Below are 25,433 nucleotides of genomic sequence, written 5' to 3' on the forward strand. Positions count from 1 at the left end.
GAGATTAATATTTTCAGATTCTCTTCAGTACTTCAGGATCATATTCTGCTATCATTACTCTCTTGGATGTAACATTACTTAAACAGACTATTATTGACAACACATACCTTGCCAATCCTTTTCCCCTCCACTGCTAATGCCTTCATCTTGGAGAAGTAATGGTAAAATGCTACCACATAGGTAATGATTGACTTCTCATCTGGATTCTCTGTAAACACATCTGGATGGAGACGAAATGGAAAAAAGAAATGTCTACATTTTTCTTAATAATCACTTATTAAGGAGAAAATTCATTAAGGTCACAACAATTTGTTGTAACTCATGCAACCATGCAAGGTGTCTCATTTAGTTCGTAGTTTATTTAATTTATTATTAACACATCTACCGAAGTACAATATAAAGTTTTTTGTTGTGCGCTTTACAGTCAGTGAAAAGACTATGCAGGATTACAATCAAGCCGTCTACAGTGTATAGATACAGGATAAAGGGTATGACATTTGGTGCAAGATAAAGTCCAATAAAGTCTGATTAAAGGTAGTTCGAAGGTCTCTAGTGAGGTAGATGGGAGGTCAGGACCGCTCTCTGGTTGGTGAGATGATGGTTCAGTTGCCTGATTACAGCTGGGAAGAAAATGTCCCTGAATCTATATATTTCCATCTGAATTTAATCAAAATGATTAGCTAAACTACAAGCACACATCTCTTAGATAAAACTGAACAAACCATTTTTTATTTTTGTGATCAGTGGGGCAAAAGCATGTTATTCAGAATTTTACAAGGAATCAGCGATTTAAAAAAAAGATAATTTATGGGATGTGTTGCCCTGAGAAATGGCATCATTTATCGTGCAGTCATAAATGCCTCTGAAGTGAGCAGGTGGTTAAGAATAAACCATACTGGAGAGGGTATATTCACACTCAGAGTCAGAATGACACTTTAGCTTCCGTGAAGCACATCAGTGAAATAGGTGGGTTTTTACTACAATTAGGTGGATTCCTACTTACCATTACTAAAACTTGCTTTATATTTCAAAATCTATTTTGCTCGTTGAATTTAAATTCCCTGACTGCCATGTTTGGAATCAAATTTAAGGCTAAGAATTTTGGCTGCTCGTCCAGAAACCTAAGCACTATGCTGCCTTCATTGTAGCTACAGGTTTTATACTTGGCAGCTTCTTCACATGGCACTCAAACAAATTTAAATCACATTTGTAACTGCAAACAATCTATAGCAATCCTAAACTAACTGTCTTCATCGAATTATACACCATTCATCTCATTGTACATGAAAGGAATGCAGGTTAGAGGGTTAAGGCTTCCCATGTCTGCCTTCCTTTCAGTGCGACGTTTGTAGTGATAAACAGAATGGAGAATTTACCTTAGAGTCCGCTATTCCACCGCAAGCTTCACATCTCCAAGGTTTATTTGGTGGTATCTACCCAGACTTACTTGGAATAATTTGGAACATAGAACAGTACATCACAAGAACAAGCACTTCGTCCCAAATGTCTGTGCTATTGTTAAACTATTAAATAGTTAATAGTCAATACTATTGTCCTCTTCCTGCACAACTTATGTCCAGCTTGCACAATTTATGTATAATTTAATATAATTTGTGTTTGTGTGTTGTCTGAGTCTATGATGTCATTTTTAAAAAAAACAATTTATGGGATGTGTTACACACAGAAATAGCAACATTTATCGTGCAGTCTTAAATACCTCTGAAGTGAACAAGTAGTTAAGAATCAACCACACTGGAGGGTCTGTATTCACATACCGCTCAGAGTAAGGATGACGCATTTGCTTCCTTGAAGTATGTCAGTGAAAAAGGTGGGTTTTTACTACAATCAGGTGGTAAATCCTGTGATGCTGCTTTTCATGCAAGATTTTCATTGCACATGTACCTCGCCCTACCTGTGCAGTTGACTATTAACTCAACTTGACTTCTAAAGAAGGTAGACACAAAATGCTGGAGTAGCTCAGCGGGACAGGCAGCATCCCTGGAGTGAAGAAATGGGTAACGTTTTGGATGGAGACCCTTTTAACTTCAATGATATTGACTTACCCTCAGGATCCAGCAGTTTGGTCACATTCAGATTTTTCTCAGAGACATCAAAGGCATGCTGCAAGTTGTGCATGGCATTGGACTTTTTCAGCTTGTCGAACTGAATCAGATCAGGCCTGAAGAAAGAAAGTATTTCAGATTTTCATATAATTTTTATTGTCCAATAAAACTAAACATGAATTTTCATACTTTTCGGCCTTTTTTCCCTAAAATCCAACAAAAAGTTCCAGTCTGCTTTCAACCTGTCTGATTGTGTTATTTCCACACTCTACACAATCACAATAACTGGCTCTTAAAACGAAAAATCGTGCACCCCACTGACAACAGTGACTAATGAGAAGAGGTTTAAACCAAACTGGAACCAGAAACCTTATCTTGCCTTTTCTAAGATTATAAGGTCAAAGAAAAACATCACATTACGTTTGTTCCATGAGAGAAATAAAATGAAAGTCTATCGCATGAAAAGCGTTTTTTGCTAATTAAGATACACTTCACCACTCACCACATACAATTTCTACCTTTGAACATGAAGTCAGTGAATGATGGGGTCCTGGGGAGTGTTGTGGACTACAGAATTCGAGAATTACAAGTACATAATTCCCTGAAAGTGGTATCGCAGATATCGCAGGGTGGCAAAGAAGGCCTTTGGCACTTTGGCCTTCAATAGTGAGAGAAAGGAGTAGAGAAGCTGGAACGTTATGTTACAGTTGTAAATGACATTGGTGAGGCTGCACTTGGGGTATTGTGTTCAAGTTTGGTCACCTTGCAGTAGGAAAGATGCCACTGAGCAGGAAAGAGTGCAGAGAAGATTTATGGGGATGTTGCCAAGACTCAAGCACTTGAGTCATATGGAGAAGGTCTTGGTCAGGCTGGGATTTTATTGTATAAAGTCTTGTGGGGAATAGATAGAGTGAATGCACTGCCTTTTTCCCAGGGTAAGGAGATCAAGAACAAGAAGGCATAAGTATAAGATGAGAGGGGAAAAATTGAACAGAATCCTTAGGGGCAATATTTTCACAAATAGTATGGTTGGTGTGTGGAACAATTTGCCAGAGGAAATAGTTGAGGCAGGTACAATAATAAAATTTAAAAGACATTTTGATAGGTACAAGAATAATTCCAGGTTGGGTTCGCATATGATGAGCATTTGACAGCACTGGGCTTCTACTCGCTGAGGTTTAGAAGGTTGAGGGAGGACCTCATTGAAACTTACAAAATAATGAAAGGCATAGATAGAGTTGATGCGGAAAAGGTGTTTCCACTGGTGGGAGAGTCTCAGACCAGAGGTCATAGCCTCAGAATTAAAGAGTGCTCTTTTAGAAAGGAGGTGAGGAGGAACTTCTTTAGTCAGAGGGTAGTTGATCTGTGTAACTCATTGCCACAGAGGGTTGTGGAGGCCAAGTCAGTGGATATTTTTAAGGCAGAGATAGACAAATTCTTGATTAAAAACAGGTGTCAATGGTTATGGGGAGAAGGCACAAAAATGGGATGAGGCAGAGATCAGCCGAATGGCCTAATCCTACTCCTGTAACTTGTGAACTTGTGATAGGATAGGTTTAGTGGGATATGAGCTAAATGTGATTAAATGGGACTAGCTTGAATGGGGCATCCCAGTCGGCATAGACGAGTTGGGCTGATGGGCCTATTTCTACGCTGCATGACTCCACAACTCTAATTGGGGCTGTTATGCTTGCTTCCCGTTCAATGTGAATACATTGTGAACAACAGACCAGGGAATTTAGCTTTATAGTCTATTACGAGCTACACATCCTTAGCTTGGCTGTATACAATTGGAATAATCAAACGTTTACCTGTGTTTGTGGATAAGAGCATTAAATGCCAGCCCATCCTTCCAGCTTGAAGTGAAGTTTCGGATGTTTACATTAGGATATCTAGGTATTTCCAAAAAGAAAAAGGTATGCTTTTATTTTGGGATTTTTTAAACTTTTGATCTTTGACGCAAGTTCAGATCAAAGGCTGCAGCTGTTTGTATTAAAGGTTAAATAAAAGAGAAGTGAAGCAGCAGCAGTAACTTACCCTGCTGTTTTCATCTGACACCAAAGGAGAAGTGCGTCCTTTGCTGACCGAGTCTCATGGTAATCATCTGTCTCCACGGTGATATCCTGAATCTTAAAGAACAAATTAATAGACTCAATAAAAGAAAAAAATACATTTGACTCAGAACCACGAGAACTCGTGGAGGAAACAATTTGAATTTGTACATTAATCTCCACTCAAAGATCTGGAAAATTAAAATGAATGCTATTTTTACAGTATTACAAACTGTAATTGAAAGTGTTTGGAAAGTCAGCAACTTTAGTGTTATGAGGAGGAATGGGGTGAAAACTACTGATAAAGAAACACATTTAGAAAAGTAGGAATGCAGAATAGGTGATAATGGGAACAGAAGGTAAGGGAAAGGGGAAATGTAATGTGATGGTCTGGGAAAGAGTGAATGAGGGATAGGCAGGAGGTCACCAAGGGAGAAGAAAGAAAAAACAAGGAGAAATGGAGAGTGCAGAAAAGGAAGTTTAGTTAAGAAATGACAGCCCAAAGAGGCAACCATGTTGAGGAGGATCTCACAATCTAGAGACCCTTTCACAAGAACATTTTACAAGAATAATCCCAGGAATCAGCAGGTTAACATATGATGAGCGTTTGACAGCACTGGGCCTGTATTCGCTGGAGTTTAGATGAATGAGGGGGGGGACCTCATTGAGACATACAGAATAGTGAAAGCCTTGGATAGAGTGGATGTGGAGAGGATGTTTCCACCAGTGGGCGAGTCTAGGACTAAAGGTCATAGCCTCAGAATTAAAGGATGTTCTTGTGGGAAGGAGATGATGAGGAATTTATTTAGTCAGAGGGCGGTGAATCTGTGGAATTCTTTGCCACAGAAGGCTGTGGAGGCAAAGTGAGTTGATATATTTGAGAAAGATAGATTATAGACAATAGACAATAGGTGCAGGAGTAGGCCATTCAGGCCTTCGAGCCAGCACCGCCATTCAATGCGATCATGGCTGATCACTCTCAATCAGTACCCCGTTCCTGCCTTCTCCCCATACCCGTACTAATTCTTGATTAGTACGGGTATAAGAGGTTCTGAGGAGAAGGCAGGAGAATGGAGTTAGGAGGGAGAAATAGATCAGCCATGATTAAATGGTGGTATAAGAAAATAACTGCAGATGCTGGTACAAATCGATTTATTCACAAAATGCTGGAGTAACTCAGCAGGTCAGGCATCATCTCGGGAGAGAAGGAATGGGTGACGTTTCGGGTCGAGACCCTTCTTCAGACATGGTGGACTAGACTAGACTAGACTCGATGGGCCAAATGGCCGAATTCTACTATCACATGATCTTATGAACCTTCTCATCACATCTCACTTTGTTTCTCCAGTTCGAACCTTATTCCTTAAACTCCACATCTCCACTGACCCGCTTCCCCTAAACCATATATCCCAACTTGGAAACACAATAAACTACAAATGCTGGGATCTTCAGCAAAATGCAAATAGTCTGAAGAAGGTGCCCTGCCCGAAGCGTTGTTCCCAATGTTGGGGGAGTCCAGAACCAGGGGCCACAGTTTAAGAATAAGGGATAGGCCATTTAGAACAGAGATAAGGATTTTTTTTTAACTCAGAGGGCTGTAAATCTGTGGAATTCCCTGCCTCAGAAGCAGTGGAGGCCAATTCTCTGGATGCTTTCAAGAGAGAGCTAGATAGAGCTCTTAATAATAGCGGAGTCGGGGGTATGGGGAGAGGGCAGGAACGGGGTACTGATTGTGAATGAACAGCCATGATCACATTGAATGGCAGTGCTGGCTCCAAGGGCCGAATGGTCTATTCCTGCACCTATTGTCTATTGTTGCCTGTCCAAGTGCAGCAAGCGATGATATATAGTTCCTACTATGATGCCAATGGCAGAGCTCAGGAAGCAAAAACAATCTTGGTAAATTCCCACTGATAGTTGGAGAGTTCGATATTCTACCCCACGGACACACCTGATGAAAAATAGTCCATGTAGTTCTCTTATACTCCTAATTACCTGGAAACGGAGAATTATGGTCCAAATGAGACCAAGTGTAAGCATGTGGCTTCCATCAACAATATCATGAGACCCCATATTTTCCAGGTGCACCTTCTGTTCTTTGAGGAACTGGAGAGCTTTGTCCACATTTTCCAAGCAATGTATACGCATCCGACCTCTCGTTGGCTTTGGCTAATCAGGTTGATAATAACATTTTTAGTGCAAAGAAACCATAACAGATGTAATACACATTGAAGGTAATCAACTTTTTAAAAAAAGCTAATAACACAAGCAGTCACAAAATGTGTAGGAAGGAACTGCAGATGCTGGTTTATACTGAAGATAGACACAAACTGCTGGGGTAACTCAAAGGGTTAGGCGGCATCTCTGGAGAAATGAATAGTTGATGATTCGGGTCACAAAAATGTCATCTATTCGTTGGACCCGAAACGTCACCTATTCCTTTTCTCTAGAGATGTTGCCTGACTCACTGAGTTATTCAAGCATTTGGTGTCTATCTTCAGCCACAAGATGCCGATTTCTGCCTCTTAAACTGTTGTTCTTATCGTTTCACCTCTAGAAAGACATATTTTCCCTCCTAACGTAAACACTCCTCTCTATGGCAGTCAGGGGAAATTCAGGGAGTAGAAATTTCTAATGGGAAATCTTACCCATCCAAATGTGTGTATCTACTGCTATTTTTATGGTGATGATCTTATGCATGTGTGTAGGTCCTGCAATAGATAGTTCATTAACACATTTAAATCAGCAACTAACATAATTGGGAACCTGATTTTACACAAATAATTACTAATTACTTTTTAAACGGCATTGGAAAGCAGGAAAGATGAACGGTTGGGGCGAGAAGATCTCCCTCTCTGGCAAATCCATATCTCTTCCTGGAAAGACTGTATCCCCTATTCCCAATTCCTCCGACTACACAGCACCTGCGCCCAGGATGAGACGTCCCATACAATGAGCGTCGGAGATGTCTTCATTCTACATTCCAAATGCATTCTATCTTTGTCCTGCCTCCTCCCCTGACATCAGTCTGAAGAAGGGTCTCGACCCAAAACGTCATCCATCCCTTCTCTCCAGAGATGCTGCCTGACCCGCTGGGTTACTCCAACATTTTGTGTCTACCATATGTCTCACTTCTCTCCTCTCCACCATTTGCTGCAGTCAATTCCCACGGTATGATTTCCTGCATGGTAACTGACTAGCCAATCAATTTAGCCGGCTGCTGGGCAGAAAGTGCAAAAAGAAACTTATTACAAAATCCTCCCATTAAATTCAGTAATGTCTCTGTGTCCTTGGCACTATCAGGAATCCAGCACTCTCCCTAACCCTCCTTAAACACTGAGGATAAATATTCTCATGATAGACATAAAATGCTGGAGTAACTCAGCGGGTCAGGCTGCATCTCTGGATGTAGAAGGGTTCTAACCCAAAACGTCACCCGTCCTTTTTCTCCAGGGATGCAGTTTGAGCCGCTGAGTTACTCCAGCACTTTGTGCCTATCTTCGGTATAAACCAGCATCTGTTTCTACAATATTTTCATAATGCCGCTTGTTGGAGTTCCTTAAGATGGTTATTAAAAAAGAAGTAGAAAATATAATAGTGCACCCAACTCTTTCATGTTTTGGGAAGGTAAGACTAAAGCAACAATACAGCATTGTAATCTGAATGGATGGAGCTGTTATATTATCAAAATACACACCTTTCAGTGTTAATGTTGCATGGTTATTTTAACATTTTTGAACTAATGCTGAACAAACCTCTTGATTTTTGATGTAGTTTTGGAAAGCGACATAGATTGTATAAAATCTTGCTGTGTGATTCTGAACGGAATGACTGTAATGTCAAAATCAGCCATCAACACTTCATTACATCAAAACCACAAACCATGAAATCCATCAGATTATGGAACATACCAGTTGCTCCCCTGAAAGAACCTCCAGCAACTTAATCAGCATTCGGCCATCTCGCAAATCGGTGTACAGATCAGTAATGCGGCATGTTACACGGGCCAAATGAGAGTTCACCCATTTGGTGAAGGTTTTCTTCTGCACAACTTCGCGTTCATCTGCAAAACAATTAATTAATCGAATTAATGTTTGCCGTCTTAATATTTATGTGTTGGTGAGATCAGGTAACCTCTTGGACCATGCATTATCACAGCAACAAATGTTTCAAATTTAAGGCATGTTGCAGCAGACAGAAAATATTTTCAACCAGCTCCATTATTAATTGTGCCCTGTCTTCAACCAATTGCAAAAATCAAATGGAAGGTTTATGAGTTTTATATTGAGCATTTGCATATATTGTATTCTAAGCCAAGAGCCATAGCTCCTGGAGTTATGGAGCCATAGTTCCTGAAGTGAAGGACGTTCCTTCCATTGCTTGCCCCAGCTCATTGAGTCCAACACTGAAATAGGCGAGTGGGTTCTCATCCCCAATGCGTGCAATTGTTTGGTCTGCATTGCCACTTATTGGCTAGCTTATTTAAGACTGCCCAATGATAATGGTTGACTACACAGAGGACTTGCCTAGTCTGGAAATGGTTCAGAAGTCTCTAGTGCGATGTGGCAGATTAAATCCTGGTGGTTGAAAACTAATGGTCTATGACAAGGAACAAGTTGCCGGTTGATGTCAGATGCCAATCTCTCTGCCAAAGTCCCTCCTCTATTACATCCTGCTGTGGCAGCGTCAAGTACAAAAGATGCCATGATGTGAAACGCAAGGCTAGTGAGCTGCAAATAGCACTGAACAGAGGCAGGCTTGGATTGACAAATGCCTTCTTGTTCTCATCTCACTGTTGGTAATGAAGTGGGTAGGAAGGGAGTTGACAACATGATCTCTTACTGACACTCAGAGATATAAGAGTAATCCAAAGTTAAATTATTGTGAACCTGGTGAAGAAAAAAATGTTATGTCCAAAGAGAGTATCTTCATTTTTAATGCAAACAATCCATTAAATGTTACCATCTTATATCATAGTTTAATTATACACGCAGTTCCTGATCTCAGCCATGTAACCAATGGGATAAACCCTCTCATGGATGGCAAAAACTACACCATGATGTCTATCAGCCACATAATCTGCTTACAGGTTCACTGAATGAAGTCAAAGAACCAATTACTTGATCATCCTTTAATCATAGCTGGAGAGGGAAAAGATAATGGAATTGATGTGTTCAAGAATATTGGGATTAGGATTGATATGAACTCATATAAATATATTTGCAGACAAAAAGCATCAGAAATACATCTCTACTAAATTGCAACCAAAATATTATTGAATTCAATCAGGCTCAGGACTTGGCACATCACAGCTTGATCAATTTCCCTTTCATTAAACCTGCCAGAAAGGTCTCCAAAATGAATTAATCAGTTTATATTGTGTAATATAACCATACTAAACTAGCACTTAACAAGGTCCACAGAGTTCTGATATTCAGAAATATCACTGTATGAAATGTCACTGTACATAGCCTCTGATTGTAGTAAAGGGTGGTACACAGATATTATTGACTATTTATTCACATCTAATCAGCTTTGAAGAAATTGCATAAATACTACATATTTCACACACAAACGTCGGTAAATTCATATTTGAAAGATGAGGATGCAATTCCTTGACTTTTCCAAAAAGTTATTACATACAACGACGACTGTGCTTCAAAAGTACAATGTTGAATTGAAGTGCTCCATCAAAGCTGGTCCCATTTGCCTGCATTTGGCCCATGGCTCACTTAAACAAAAGAGAATAAATGGACTTACAGCACAAACTGACTGACACATGTTGAAGTGAATGAAAACTAATGCCAGGATAAGGTGTATCATTCAAACATCAGCTAGTGTCAGCTAATACCCAAAGGCGATTCATAGCAAAAGCACCAACACTAAAGTTTGCAATTATGCATGCAAAGCAATTGGGAAATCAAATTGATCTGTTTTCATTAAACATCTCATCTGTCATCTATTGTTCCACGAAAACCTATTTTGGACAATGGTGTAAAAATCAAGTTTGTTTAACAGTGAGTGGTAAATTAAACAGAGGTAAAAGGGGGCAGTACAGTAGCACAGTGAGAGAGTTGCTGCCTCACAGCACCAGAGACATGGGTTCAATCCTGACTAGGGGTTCTGCATGTACAAAGTTTGTACGTTATCCATGTAACCGTGTGGTTTTCTCCAGTTGCTCCGTTTTCCTCCCACACTCCAAAGACGCACAGGTTTGTAGATTAATTGCTTCGGTAAAATTGTAAATTGCCCCTAATGTGGGGGATAGTGCAGGTATATGGGGTGAACGTTGGTCAGCGTGGTCGGTGGGCCTGTTTCTGCGCTGTATCTCTAAAGTCTAAAAGTCTAAAAGAATTCCTGCCTTAAAATTACTCATCTTCTTCAAATCTATGTGTAGTTCCGAACTATCTGATGAAGAAAAACCCCAAAATTACTATTGCAGAATGAAGATTCAACTGAGGGCCATGTAGTTGCTAATGGATTATTTATAATACTAGATGAGGACAAAGATTGAGGACCTAAATCAAGTTCAACAATTTTCTGGCAAAAGGTCAATTAATTCACTTATAATCATTAAATGATGAAATAGATCATTCCTAATTAGTTCAGTCAACATGCAGTTACCATTCCATACAGAAAGAATTATTCGTAATGCAGCCAGAACAACTATCTCTGGAAAACAAATACTGTTTTATGAATGCCACCTGTAATCCAATGATTTTTTTGTAGAAGCTAAGAGAATACGCCGGGAATTAAGGAGGAATTTCTTTAGTCAGAGGGTGGTGAATCTCTGTCATTCATTGCCAGAAATGTTTGTGGAGGCCAGGTCAAGTGGACGGCATGGTGGCGCAGTGGTAGAGTTACTGCCTTACAGCGCAAGAGACCTGACTGCGGTTGCTGTCTGTACGGAGTTTTACGTTCTTCCCGTGACCTGCGTGGGTTTTCTTTGAAATCTTCAGTTTCCTCCCACACTCCAAAGACGTACAGGTTTGTAGGTTAATTGGCTTGGTATAAATGTAAATTGTTACCTAGTATTGTAAGATAGTGTAAATATATGAGGATCGCTGGTAGGCACGGACGGTGGACCGAATGGCCTGTTTCCGCACTGTATCTCTAAAACAAAAAAAACTCTTGCGGACAACTAAAATAGTGTACCTGCTGCATAGGCTGTATATGTCACTTGCACGGAAGACTTCCCTATCTAAGAAACACCTGAATGCATCTGAATAGTGGGAGAGGAAACCTAAATTTCTTTATTGAACCTTTACTACTTTAGATAAACAATCCATTATAAATCTTAATATTTATTCTGTCATAAACACAGGACACATTGCATAGCCATTCAATCTGGTTACAATGTATCATGATTACTTTCCTTGTTATGCACACACACATAAACACGTTTATTTTGTCTCCTTGAGAACATTTACAACATAGAAAGAGGCACTCTTTCCCACTCTATCTGTGTCCATTTGTGCTAGGAAACACACTATTCACCACTAATGTAATTACCAAGGATATGTCTCTGAGTGAGCAATGAGAAACAAGGAGCCTAAATAAACATGTACATTAATGAAATACAAGAATGTGTACATGTATATTAGCCTAAAAAGGGAATACCATTGGCTCAATGGGAAAATGTCTCCTGTGCCATTACAAATCTTCGATTCTATACGTGCATATTAAATTTATATACTAAAACTCTCGTTTGTTTGTTTGATTAATCCGGAACTACAGGCAAAACGGTACACGATAGCGCGACAATTTTAGGCCCACCTTACTCACTGTCGTCCCTTTGGTGCTAATGGAAGAAGTTTCATTGAAATCGGTTATATTTTTAAGTTATTCACATTTTAAAGAGGAGGGGAGGGGAGGAGATGGGGGTAGCGGGGGAGGGGGGGGGAGAGGAGGTGAGAGGGGGGAGAGGGAGTTGGGGGGAGGAGGGAGGGGGGAGGAAGGAGTGAGGGGGGGAGGAAGATGGGGGGGGGGAGAGGGAGGGAGGAGAGGGTGCTGCACCAATGCAGGAGAGGTTTGGGCCCAACGGGTCCACTTGGTCTAGTATCCCTTAAAACCACGTGCACTCTTTTACAATTATTTGCTGATTTCCTTTCATTATAATCTTTCCCATGTGAATAAAGAGTGGGAGAAATTGTAGGCAGATGAAGATGCTCCTCAGGAGGGAATAACCAACAACTAACAAGTTACCTGCTGGACAGAAATCGTGAATTCAGTGTTTGCATCGGTATTCCAGCAAATCTTTCAGCAGTGGGGTTTGGACCACTCCATTTCTCCCTTAACCACTGGAATGCCACTGCAAAGCCAAAGACATGCCTCTCATGCTACAAAGTGATTTAGGGATATCTTAAAAATAGATATAAGTGCAATGAATGTAAACTAAGAAACCTGTCATGTTGTAACCAGTGACCTAAAGATCTTGGCAAAGATTCATTGATATTTTGGGTTATTCTCAGTTCAGAGACTATTTGCAAATAATTGCTTTGTATGTGAAAATGGGAGTTAAAGTTGTAAATCTGCCGTTCCTTCGTGCTTTTGGGAACATTGAGAGAATGAGGGTGTTAAAGGGCGCATCACTGTGCATCTCCAATGGCCAATAGGACGTTGTAGTCTTGCAGGTGTCCCTGTGGGGCAAGGATCATGAGCTGAAGAGATCACATCACCTCAGATGAGGGCCGACTTAACTATTCAAGGCCAATGACATTAGTACAAATAAACATGTGCTGTATATTTATTTATTTATTTATCTATCTATTTATTTATTTAGATGAATGCTTATTATTTTTGCTATCCACTTTGCTGCTGTAACCCTGCAAATGTCCCCATTGTGGGACGAATAAAGGATTATTAATTAATTATGAATTAAAATGTCATGCATGTAGTGTCAGATATCAGATGTGTGGTGTGCAACTAACATTATTGCATATGTTCAGCTGCCTCCATGCCGTGCGTCATACAGCTTCAAAAGATAGAACTGAGGCAAGAATAAAAGATCTAATCACGATTAGTGTTTAAAGTACAGAGGTACAGTGGAGAAATGTGACAGGGACATGTAAAGTCACTCAATTGCAATGCAGGGGCTGAAAATAGACAAAGTACACGAAAAAACACTTCTTTGGAAATCCACGTGACATTCGAATGTTTAATGTTGAGATGACCACTGAAGTGGAAAATAACCAATGGAATGGGAACTTAATTGCATTCTCACGTTATTAGCAAGCAGTGTGATCTGAAATGGACCTGTGACATTCCCATCATCTGCCTTGTGTTAAATCATTGAGTTAACCGTTATTTAAGGGACAATCCTGCACTTACAGCTGAAATTAAATGTCAGAAATTATTAAAAACTGTGACATCGCACAACATCCCTGAGGGTCTATGTAAGAGTGATGTAAAAAGACCATTTCCAAACAAGAAATAAGTGCAGACACAAGAGTTTGCAGATGCTGAAATATTGAGCAAAGAACAAACTGCTGGAGGAACTATGTGGCCAGGCATTTGTGCAGGGAAACGTACTTGTAACATTTTGGGATGGGAATCGTCTTCAAGTTCATGGTGGAAGAAGTTGTGCATTTAGAGGATGCTGCCAAAATAACCCAGGTGAGTAACTGCAGTGCATTTTGTAGCTGATGCTTTTCCTCCACAGATGCTGCCTGACAGTTTGTTGGAGGAACAAAAGGAATAAGTGCATACACATCACACAGTTTTCCTCTATCACAGCAATTAGTGCCCGGGAGTTTGATTTACGAATCTTCAAATCTATTTTACCCATTCATAATTACCAATTTTCCTACTAGGAATGCAATTTTAGCATTTTTCAGTTTTAATCTGTCCCTTTTGTGCAAATAGAATGCAATGTGAAGTATTGGTATGGATTTACTTTCTTGTATTATTAGCTATTTAATATAACTGTATGCAGTACATTTCAGGTGTAAGTTTATAATGCAATCTTAAAGAATGCTCTCACAAAATTAACGTTTGAATAAATTATCTTTAATTATATGCTAAGCATTTGTTTTCTAGTTCTCCCTCTTTTTATTCCGTTCAGGAGTTTCATAACTTCACAGCTAAAAGTGACCAGAACTATTCAAGATATTACTGACAAAAAGAAAACGAGACAACTTGAGGGGGAAATTTTACCTGAAGTTGTGTAATTCAATATTAATTCCAGAAAGCTACAATGTGCCCAGGTACTTTCCTATGTTACTGCTCCCATTCCTTCTCCACCAAAACAAAACAAGGGTAGAGTTCCCTGGTCCTCACCTTCCATCACACCAGCCTCCGCATTCAACAGATCATTCTCTTCAATTTCCGCCACCTTCAAAGTGATTCCTTGTCCAGACCCATATCCTTTCTTGCTATTTCAGCATTTCTTACGGATTATTCCACTCTTCCATTCCCCCCAACCACTCCCCTTTTAACGTCACTTTCCCGTGCAACTGCAGGTGATGCAACACTTGTCCAGGTACACAAATAGTCTTTCCAGGTGAAGTAACAATTCACTTCCACTTCATCCAATCTAGTGGTACCGCATCGACATTGGGAAAAGCAAAAACAGATTGAGTGATCACTTTGCAAAGCACCTGTGTTTAATTTAGTCTGCAGGGACGACTCTGAGCTTCCTTGTGCCTGCCATTTTAATTCTCCACACCACTCCGAACTATCAGCCTTTGACCTTGTTCATTGTTACAATGAGGGACAATGCAAGCTTGAGGAACAGCACCTCATCATCCATCTCGGCATGTCGCATTGATCTGGACTTGAGGTGGAATTCTACAATTTCAGGTAACTTGATTTCTCTCTGCATCAGTTGTTCACCTGTAATATTGACTCATTTTGGGTTTTTTTTCCCCCTTTCTTTCTTTTTCCCCATTGGGAGGGCAGGACAAGCTCAGCCTGACATACCAGTCTTGTCTTCTTGCTCCACCTTGCACAACCATATTCCTCTGTCTACGTTCTCAGTCTCTAACTGCTCCAAGTCAGTCACTGACCACATTACCTTGTTTACAGCTTTGCCCATGGTCAGCCCCCATCAGAAACATCCCCCTTCCCCACCCTCCCTGCATCTTAAGGTTCTTTTATCTCCTTCCCAGTTCTGACAAGGGGTCTTCGATGTGGAACCTTGGCTTTGTTTCTCTTCCTGCAGATGTGGTCTGACCTGCTGAGTATTTCAGGCAATTTTTATTTTATTCAAGGTATCACCTTGCCAAAGCTTTTACATCTCTATGCCAAGCTAGGTCACCGCTGGATATTAACTAAAAAGTGAAAGTTACAATAAAAATGTATAACATGGACCACAAACTTTCATTTAAGCACTATCCAAGAATTATTTTTTCTATGCAAAGGCTGTTAATTCATAAATCTCATGAGACTTATCATAAGTGTGCCAAATATTGCAAAATTCACTTGGCAGATATCTCTTGTAATGAAATAAGATTTCTGTCATAATACATCAGTCTATCATAGAAATGTAATAGAGTCATAGAATCAAAGAGTTATACAGCATGGAAACAGGCCCCTTGGCCCAACTTGCACACGTCACCAACATGCCCCATCTACACTAGTCCCATCTGATTGCATTTGGCCCATACCCTTCTAAACCAATCCTATCCATGTACCTGTCCAAATGTCTTTTAAACATTGTGATAGTACCTGCCTTATCTACTTCCTCTGGCAGCTCGTTCCATACAATCTTCCACTTTGTCCTACAATGAAGGAAATACATTTCACAACATTTTTGACTTGTCAGTCTCTCCCATCCTCTCTGTCGAAAATGGCGACGCTGTCTCTAATAGCAGTGGGAATAAATGCTTTGGGTTACTTATTAGTTTTGAAGTGATGATTAAATAAAATAATCAGAATACAACTTTTGTTTACTATTTTGAACCAAAAAAAGTACAATACCTAAGGTTTCGATGTCAGAGGATTATGGCATTGTGTCCCACTCCAGAAGTAAACCCAGACGGATGCTCTGATAATCACACATTTACGACAAGGAAGGCTATTCTGCCTATTTTGTTTGTCTCAGTTGAAAAATAACTGGTCCAACACATCATGGCTTTTTATGGTGACAATATTGCACGGAGTTTCCTTATGACTGTGTGTGTTTCCTCTGGGTGCTCCAGTTTCCTCCCACATCCCAAAAACATGCAAGTTTGTAGGTAAAGTTTACTTGGTAAACTGCCCCCAGTGTGCAGGGGGTGGATGGAAAAGTGGAATAACATGAAAGTAGTGAGAATAGTTGATCAATGGTCGGCATGGACTCAGTAGGCCGAAGGGCCTGTTTCCGCGCTGCATCCCTAAAGCAAGCTAAGCTGCTTACATTTTAAATGCGATGAGGGTTTTTGACTCTGCCACCCTCAATGACAGGGAATTTCAGATCCCATCACTGTCTGAGTGAAAAGAATCATTTCATCATCTCCCTTCTAACTTGTACTGAATACTGTAAATCAATATCTGCAAGCATTTGATTCTTCTATTTAGCAAGATCGGTTTTGAGACTTCTCAGTTTTATGCACCTCGATTGCCCCTCCACAGCTTCCTCTGTTCCAAAGAAATCAATTCTTGTTCTACCAATCATATCCAAAATATTCCAGCCCAAGGAAACATTCCTATTTTTTGTTCTGCAACATGGCGAACAATATGCAGCACTGCCAATGGGACACTGCGGAAATTCTGATCACCATGTTACCAGAAAGATTTACACCCACTTTAGACGGGGGCCATTGCTTTTTTGTTTTTGTTTAACTGAGGCCCCTCTGCTCTCCAATAGATGTCAAAGGTCTCAAAGCACTTTTTTGGAAAATAGCCAAACTATTGAAGGGCTTCACTCAGCATTGCTAATAGAATCTGAAGAAGTGTTCCGAAACATCACCTCTCCATGTTCTCGTGAGACGCTGCGCTACTCCAACACTTTAGGTCTTCTTTGGCTCAAATAAATTATCTAATCATTACCACATTCCTATTTATGAAAGCTTGCTGCATATAAACTGCTGTAAACAATTCCTACATTTCAAAAGTACTTCAGTGGAAATAAATTAACATTCTCAAGAGGATGTAAAGGTGCTATTCCGTTTATTCATTCCCGTGCCAAACATACATGACTGCTTATCTTCAGGATGAGCCACATTGAATAATCAGTAACCTGGAAAGACACCTAGATTCACTAGAAAGAAACATCGTTATTCCAGCATTTTGTGGGGTTTTTTGTAAACCAACATCTACAGTTTCCTTGTGTCTACAAGGAATCGAGTTAATGATTATTCAAGCTTGAACTGAAAATGCAAAGAACCTGTATTTTTGCAAATTGGAATTTTGCGACTGGACCATCAGCAGCTCAATGCTGATGTATTCAGCTGGTGTCACTGACCCATTGTCAGTGCTAAGCAGTCCAAAGTACTCATGGTGCTGATGATCCTGGTACACAACTCACTGAAACCTTCTTTATTTAATTCTGGAAATACACATTGTTCCAACTAAGCCTGTTACCCAGCTGAAAGAATTGTTTCCAGTCTCAAAATGATTTAGGTTATGCAATTTTTCATGCTCAGCAATCTGTGGCAGAGTTAATTTTTTTCCTTGCCAACAGAAGCATTACATTTTATTAAACTTTTTTGGGTGTCTAACACATATCACTATTTATCTTAAATGTATTGCTCTAACCATTTGTCTTTTCATTCTCGAACCTCGTCACATCCTTTGTTATTTTTTTTAATCCATTGATATAAATGCTTTGTGTTCAAGCACAATTAATGAGTTACATAAGGCAAGTCTATTGATTAAAGCTGACAATTACTTTCAATTCAATGTGATACAAACAAGCTCTCTATGTTCAGAGGCTCTTGTGAATCTGTTTTTTGGACTAATTTTACTACAGTAGATAAATCACAATCAAGCAATGAAAACAGGATTGTACCTTGTAATTGTTTAAAACGCCCATCGGTGATATTGTACGGCTTCTGATGTGATGCATTACAACCAGAATGTATTCCGGGCAAGGCAGACATGAACAAAACAATTCAGTTACCAATACAGAGAGGAATATTGCCTTGTACACCTACGATGAGGTGGGTAGGTGAACTGGACAGAGTAATTTCCACAAGCTGTTCTGCAGAATGTTAAATGCACTCTACGGCACTGTTGGGCGGAGCCTGTGGGTTGGTTTTTAAGTCCTCTCTCCCAGGTTAAAAGTGTTCCAGCTTTGCTTGAATGAGTTCCAGAAGGGTTAACATAATCCACCGAACTGACTGCTCAATGCAGAGGCTCCATTATCAGCTTGATTCTACCCAGTGCATGCACTCGAAAAGTTACATGTGAATCAGGCTTTTATTTGACCCCGGCCCAATGGTAATAAGCAGACTAAGTGATGTCACTTTCTGTTTGCTCACAGAGGCGTGTGGCAAAAAAGGTAATGCTCCAAAAATCACAAGACACCAGATGGAATACTACAGCGCAAATATCGCAGCTTGCATCACTCGCCTTCGTTTAAATGAATTCCCTGAATGTAATCTTATAATGTGACAACTAAAACAGGATTTATTTTAGTTTAAGGCAATGACAATAACTGTATACAAAATAGGTGAAGTATATTCAATAAATCTTGCAACTATCATAAAATCAATTTCTCTTCCCAATGACTTGCAAAAATGTAATATAAAATTACATTCTGAGAAAATATACCATCAGGTTATACATATTGGAGCAATGGGAACAGACAGAGGCAGGAAACAACAATAAATGTGGCCTTCAAAATTAGAGTGCAGCGGTTCTAATATTTTTAATATGGCAGAAAAATGTTTCAATTCCTTTAAAAGGCTCTTAGCTTTCACACAATATGAGTCCTTGGTGTAATTTTAATGTGCTTCTGTGCAGGGACAGAATTGTAAGGCATTTTACTTGTGCTCCAATAACTCAGAGCTCACGGAAGCTCAGTAAATGTTTTATAACACAGGCAGCATGAGGAAACAAGAAGATTTTAGTCTGATACAATCATGTGGTGGTTACAGGCAAAGTCAATCCTGTGGCTGCCTTGACTGTTGGAACACCTTAGATACTGAAACATTAATTTGTGGGTGGTTATGTTAATTGGTCATTGTAAATTATCCTTAGTTTGAGACCAAATGGTAGAAACATGGGATGATTTGATGGGAATATGGCGGATTAAATGGAATTTGCATTGGATTAGTGCCATTGGGTAATTGAAGGTGGCAGCACTTGGTGGACTGAAGGTCCTGTGTCCATGCTGTATCACACATTAACTCTATAATTCTCCTCCATACAACTCAGCAGTAGCCATTTGTGAGCCATCTGAATTTCTACAAGGCCATACTCACTGGTATACGTGATCATGGAGTAAAAAAAATGGATTTCAGAGTCCTGCTCTCCTTACTGACTTTGGTGTTGACTTTACTTTCGGACAGTTTGGTCCAACAGTTGATCTCAAAGGTGTGTTTCTTCAGCAGACTTGCTTGGATTTGCCATTATGCTTTCCGAAGTCAGCACTGGATGCACCTTGGACACCACCTTGGTGATCGAGTGGTTCATGGCTAGCAAATATTGGTTCATCTACATGTACATGTCAAATTTTAACAATTACAATCAAGTACTCCATAGTTCTGAAAATCTCTGCTAAGTTGCTACCTACCACCCTGCGAGTTTGACACACTGCATTGGCAAAGGCAAACTGGGGCAGCAGAATGGCGCAGTGGCAGAGTTACTGCCTTACAGTGACAGAGACCCGGTTTCGATCCTGACTATGGGTGCTGTCTGTACGGGTTTAAGTTCTTCCTGTGACCGCGTGGGTTTCTCCAAGTGCTCCGATTTCCCTCCACACTACAAAGATGTACAGATTTGTAGGTTAATTGGCCTGGTGTGTAGGATAGTGGCAGTAAATTGTAAATTGCCCTGGTGTGTAGGATAGTGGCAGTGTACAGGATAACTCGGTGGGCCGAAGGGTCTATTTTTTGCACTGTACTTCTAAAGTCTAAAGTAAAGATACAATTATTCTTTGCGATTGGAGTTTAGTTTAAGTTGAGAGATACAGCATGGAAACAGGCCATTTGGCCCACCGATTCCACGCTGACAATCGACTACCCGCACACTAGTTCCATCCTACACGTTAGAGACAATTTTTACAGAAACCAATTAACCGGTTAACCAATTGGCCAGAAACTATTTAACTCCATGCAGACAGCACCCATAGTCAGGATCAAACGCGGGTCTCTGGCACTGTAAGACAGCAAATTTACTGCACTGGACCTACTGTGAAGTTTTTGATTGTGCTGTTTCTGTCTAACCCAAAATGAAATTTGGTTAAACAAGACTCAAGCATGTTCAGTTATTTCTTCATGAAATGTTCTGTAAGTATAGACCAACCCCCCCCCCCCCCCCCCCTCCCCATTAATGTGCATAGTTGTTCTATACTTCAGCAAGTAATATATCATGCTGTGAAATAACCAGCAATATTTCATGCTGTGTTTTGAATTTTCTTGCTTATCTTTCAGCTGTTCCATTTGAAGTTCGATGATGTGAAGGAGCAAAAAGCACATCTGGTGCAATCCAACTCAAAATGTTTACATACAGAATAAATCAAAATCTAGGGCTCCTGCCAAAAAGAGCCCTACAGACAAATGGCAACATGCTCATGCAGTCCTCAAAATGCAGTAAGACTGAAGATGCTCCTCATCTAAAACAAATAACTAAATTAAGTGTTTATTTCAGAGGTCTCAATGGGATGTTGCCTCTTTTGTTAACATTGAACTTTGTTGGAACATTGTAAGAGGCCAAAAACAGTGGGGTTACAATGGTGGCAGGAAGGAAAAGTTAAGTGTACAAATGGAATGGTGCCACAACAATGACCTCTCACTCCATATCAACAAAACCAAAGAACTAATTTTTGATTTAGAAAAGGAAGTCGGGGACCACCTGCCAGTTTTATTTGGGGCGCCAGCGATGGAAAGAGTTAGCACCTTCAAATTCCCGCAGTCATCATCTCAGATGAACTGTCTTGGACTCAGAACCTAGATGTAATTATGAAGAAAGCGAGCCTGTGTCTCTACTTAGAGGTTTAAAGAGATTTTGCCTGTCTCTGAATACTGTAACAACTTCTGCAGGTGCACTGTAGAAAGTACCCTGACTCATACATCATGGGCTGGCACAGAGGAATGCAAGAGGTTGCAGAGAATGGTGGACCCAGCCCATTCCTCAATGGTACAGCCTACCTATGAGGGAGGCACAGTTGCGCAGCTGTGGGGTTGCTGCCTTACAGCGTCAGAGACCCCGGTTCGATCCTGACTACAGGTGCTGTCTGTACGGAGATTTTCTCCAAATGCTCCGGTTTCCTCCCCTATTCCAAAGATGCGCAGGTTAGTAGGTTAATTGGCTTCTGTAAATAATCTCCATTGTGTAAGAGAGAACTAGTGTACAAGTGAATGCTGGTCACATGGACTTCATGGATCAAAGGGTCTGTTTTCACGCTGTATCTCTAAACTAAAACTAAGACCGCAAGGATCGAAAGCATCTGCATGAGGGGCTTCCCCAAGAAGACGGCTTCTATAAACTATAAACTCTCCACCTGGTGGCGCCAGCAATTGCTGCCTCGCCAACAGTCTGTCTGTCCTTTCCTTCTTCGTGTCTGTTTTGTATGTTAAATGTATGTTTTTAAGAGTTCTTTAGCTTGTTTTAGGTGGGGGGTTGGGGGGGGAGTTGGGGGAAACTTTTTCTAATCTCTTACCTCGACGGAGATGCAATTTTTTCTGTATCGTATCTCCATCCGCACTGCAGCCTAACATCATGGAGTTGGCGGCCTTTGCTGGAGATTGACCAGGAGCTCCGTCGTGGAAGCCTGTGGACTTACCATCAGGGAGTTCGCAATCCCTGTCGGGGATCGTCTTTGGGGCTCCAACCGTGGGAGCCTGCGGGACTTTAACATTGTGGAGCCCGTGATCTTTGGTTAGAGACCGACATCGGGGACTTCAAGCCGCTGGAGTTTCGACCGCCCTGACGCGGGAGTTTCAATCGCCCCGACGCGGGAGTTTTGATCGCCCCGTGCGGGGGCTTCGACCGCCGGCTGTGGGAGCTTTGATCGCCCCGACTGCGGATGGTTCGACTGCCCCAACCGTGGGAGAATAAAGAGGAAGGAGATTGGACCTTATTGCCTTCCATCACCAAGAGGAACGTGGGGAATCCACTGTGGTGGATGTTTATGTTAACTTTTAGGTAGTTGTGTGTCTTGTTGCTTTTTTTCTAATATGGCTGTATAGTAATTCGAATTTCACTGTACCTTAATTGGTACATGTGACAATAAACTGACCTTGAAACCTCCATAATCAAAGACCCACCACTTGGGTCATGCCCTTTTCTCACTGCTATTGACAGGGAAGGGGTTCAGAGGTCTAAAGTCCTAAATCACCATAGAGTCATAGGGTGATACAGTGTGGAAGCAGGCCCTTCGGCCCAACTTGCCCACACCGGCCAACATGTCCCAGCTACACTAGTCCCACCTGCCCACACCAGGTTCAGGAACAGCTACCATCAAGTTGTTGAACTGATCTGCTCAACCTTAACACTATCTCAGCAATGGAACAATGCTGACAACTTCTTGCACTTCCATCAACTTGGTTTGCTAATTGTGTTTTGCACTAATGTTTTATTTTTACAGTATTTTTCTTTTCACTATTTGTTTCACATCTGTATAACTTACCTTTTGTGTGTTGTCTGAGCATATGCACCTGTGATGTTGCTAGATGTTCATTGCACATGAACATCACCATACTTGTATATATCACAATAAATTTGTCATCACTGGGGGTTTCTTTTGAACATTGCCATATTCTGATCAGTAACACTTGCATTGAAGCAGTTTTAACTCTTATTTTCAGAAGAGTGCTCAGATCATCGCTTATGCTTTTGATGGGTTCAGATTTTACATCTTTGTCTGAACTGGGTGCTAATTAATCATAGGCGTTCATTATTCTCAACTCATTGCATCATAGTTAGATTCTTAGGCTATGGCACCACAGTTAACAAAACCAATATATCACAACCAGATTCAAATATCCTACAGATCTTGCATGGTCCTTTATTATTTTCCATCTGAGCAATCCTGTCCAGAAAAATTGAAAATACATATGCTAATTCATAATATGAAAGAATGTTGTGCATAATCAGGAATATTCTCGCAGAACCAGCGACCCAGGTTCGATCCTAACCACATGGAGTTTACATCTTCTCGCTATGACCGCGTGGGGTTCCTCCAGTATGTTCCGGTTTCCTCCCACATTCCAAAGTCGTACAGATTTCTAGGCTGATTGAATTCTTTAAATTGCCCCGAGTGTGTAAGGAGTGGATGAGAATATGGGATAACATTGAACTAGTGTGAAAGGGTGATGGATGGTCAGCGTGCACTCAGTTGGCTAAAGGGTTTGTTTCCATGTTGCATCTTTAAATCAATCATATTATTAGCTGCTGTTGCATTTCTGGTGCTTAAGTCAAGATCCTCTGCCGATTTTAGATTTTTTCAACTTTTCTTGATCAATACGGTCATTCCTACAACAATACCATTTTCTGATCACATTTTGTTATACAGTGGAGAAAAATAGATATAAATTGTTGAGAAAGTACAGAGGAGGTTTACCAGAATGCTGCTTAGATTAGATAGTTTCAGCTACAGGGAGAGGTTGGATAGACATGGGTTGTTTTCTCTGGAACATCGGAGGCTGAGGGGAGATTTGATTGAAGTACGTAACATTATGAGACACAGGGATAAGGTAGACAGTCAGAACCTTTTTCCCAGGGAGGAAATGTCTAACACTAGAGGGCATACAGTGCCTTCCATAATGTTTGGGACAAAGACCCATCAGTTATTTTTTTGCTTCTGTACTCCACAATTTGAGATTTGTAATAGAAAAAAATCACATGTGGTTAAAGTGCACATTGTCAGATTTTAATAAAGGCCATTTTTATACATTTTGGTTTCACCATGTAGAAATTACAGCAGTGTTTATACATAGTTCCCCCATTTCAGGGCACCATAATGTTTGGGACACAGCAACGTCATGTAAATGAAAGTAGTCATGTTTAGTATTTTGTTGCATATCCTTTGCATGCAATGACTGCTTGAAGTCTGTGATTCATGGACATCACCAATTGCTGGGTGTCTTATCTGGTGATGCTCTGCCAGGCCAATATTGCAGCCAACTTTAGCTTATGCTTGTTTTGGGGGCTAATCCCCTTCAGTTTTCTCTTCAGCATTTAAAAGGCATGCTCAATTGGGTTCAGATCGGGCGATTGACTGGGCCACTCAAGAATTGACCATTTTTTAGCTTTAAAAAACTCCTTTGTTGCTTTGGCAGTATGTTTGGGATCATTCTCTTGCTGTAGAATGAACCGCAGCCCAATGAGTTTTGAGGCATTTGTTTGAACGAGCAGATAGGATGTGCCTATACACCAGAATTCATTATGCTACGACCATCAGCAGTTGTATCATCAATGAAGATAAGTGAGCCAGTACCTTCAGCAGCCACACATGCCCAGGCTATAACACCCCCACCACTGTGTTTCACAGATGAGGTGGTATGCTTTGGATCTTGGGCAGTTCCTTCTCTCCTCCATACTTTGCTCTTGCCATCACTCTGATACAAGTTAATCTTTGTCTCATCTGTTCACAAGATCTTTTCCAGAACTGTGGTTGCTCTTTTAAGTACTTCTAACCAGTGGTTTGCATCTTGCAGTGTAGCCTCTGTATTTCTGTTCATGAAGTCTTCTGCGGACAGCAGTCATTGACAAATCCACACCTGACTCCTGAAGAGTGTTTCTGATCTGTCGGACAGGGGTTTGGGGATTTTTCTTTATTATAGAGAGAATTATTTTGCCATCAGCTGTGGAGGTCTTCCTTGGCCTGCCAGTCCCTTTGTGATTAGTAAGCTCACCAGTGCTCTCTTTCTTCTTAATCATGTTCCAAACAGTTGATTTTGGTATGCCGAAGGTTTGGCTGATGTCTCCAACAGTTTTATTCTTGTTTCTCAGTCTCATAATGGCTTCTTTGACTTTCATTGGCACAACTTTGGTCCTCATGCTGATAAACAGCAATAAAAGTTTCCAAAGGTGATGGAAAGACTGGAGGAAAGACGAGGTGCTGAGAGCTCTCTTATACCTGCATTAAGGAGGCAATTAAATACACCTGAGTAATTACAAACACCTGTGAAGCCATGTGTCCCAAACATTATGGTGCCCTGAAATGGGGAGACTATGTATAAACACAGCTGTAATTTCTAATTGGTGAAACCAAAATATATAAAAATGGCCT

General features: G+C 40.6%; 1 protein-coding gene across 5 annotated transcripts in view; it reads right to left on the reverse strand.

The window, feature by feature from the left end:
* Positions 1-25,433, reverse strand: part of LOC144597241 (spectrin beta chain, non-erythrocytic 1-like) — a 173,348-nt gene that overhangs the window by 90,216 nt on the left and 57,699 nt on the right. For 4 of the 5 annotated variants that reach the window (XM_078406303.1, XM_078406304.1, XM_078406302.1 and 1 more), the window contains exons 3-8: positions 8,026-8,177; positions 6,110-6,283; positions 4,101-4,192; positions 3,875-3,955; positions 2,064-2,179; positions 108-220 (exon numbers count right to left, since the gene is read on the reverse strand). In XM_078406303.1, the coding sequence (XP_078262429.1) occupies positions 108-220; positions 2,064-2,179; positions 3,875-3,955; positions 4,101-4,192; positions 6,110-6,283; positions 8,026-8,177 (728 nt within the window). Of the gene's footprint in view, positions 1-107; positions 221-2,063; positions 2,180-3,874; positions 3,956-4,100; positions 4,193-6,109; positions 6,284-8,025; positions 8,178-18,044; positions 18,400-25,433 lie in introns of those variants that run through there. The other variant, XM_078406305.1, reaches the window with a different exon arrangement.

The sequence above is a fragment of the Rhinoraja longicauda genome, chromosome 10, assembly GCF_053455715.1.
Source record: "Rhinoraja longicauda isolate Sanriku21f chromosome 10, sRhiLon1.1, whole genome shotgun sequence".
NCBI lineage: Eukaryota > Metazoa > Chordata > Chondrichthyes > Rajiformes > Arhynchobatidae > Rhinoraja > Rhinoraja longicauda.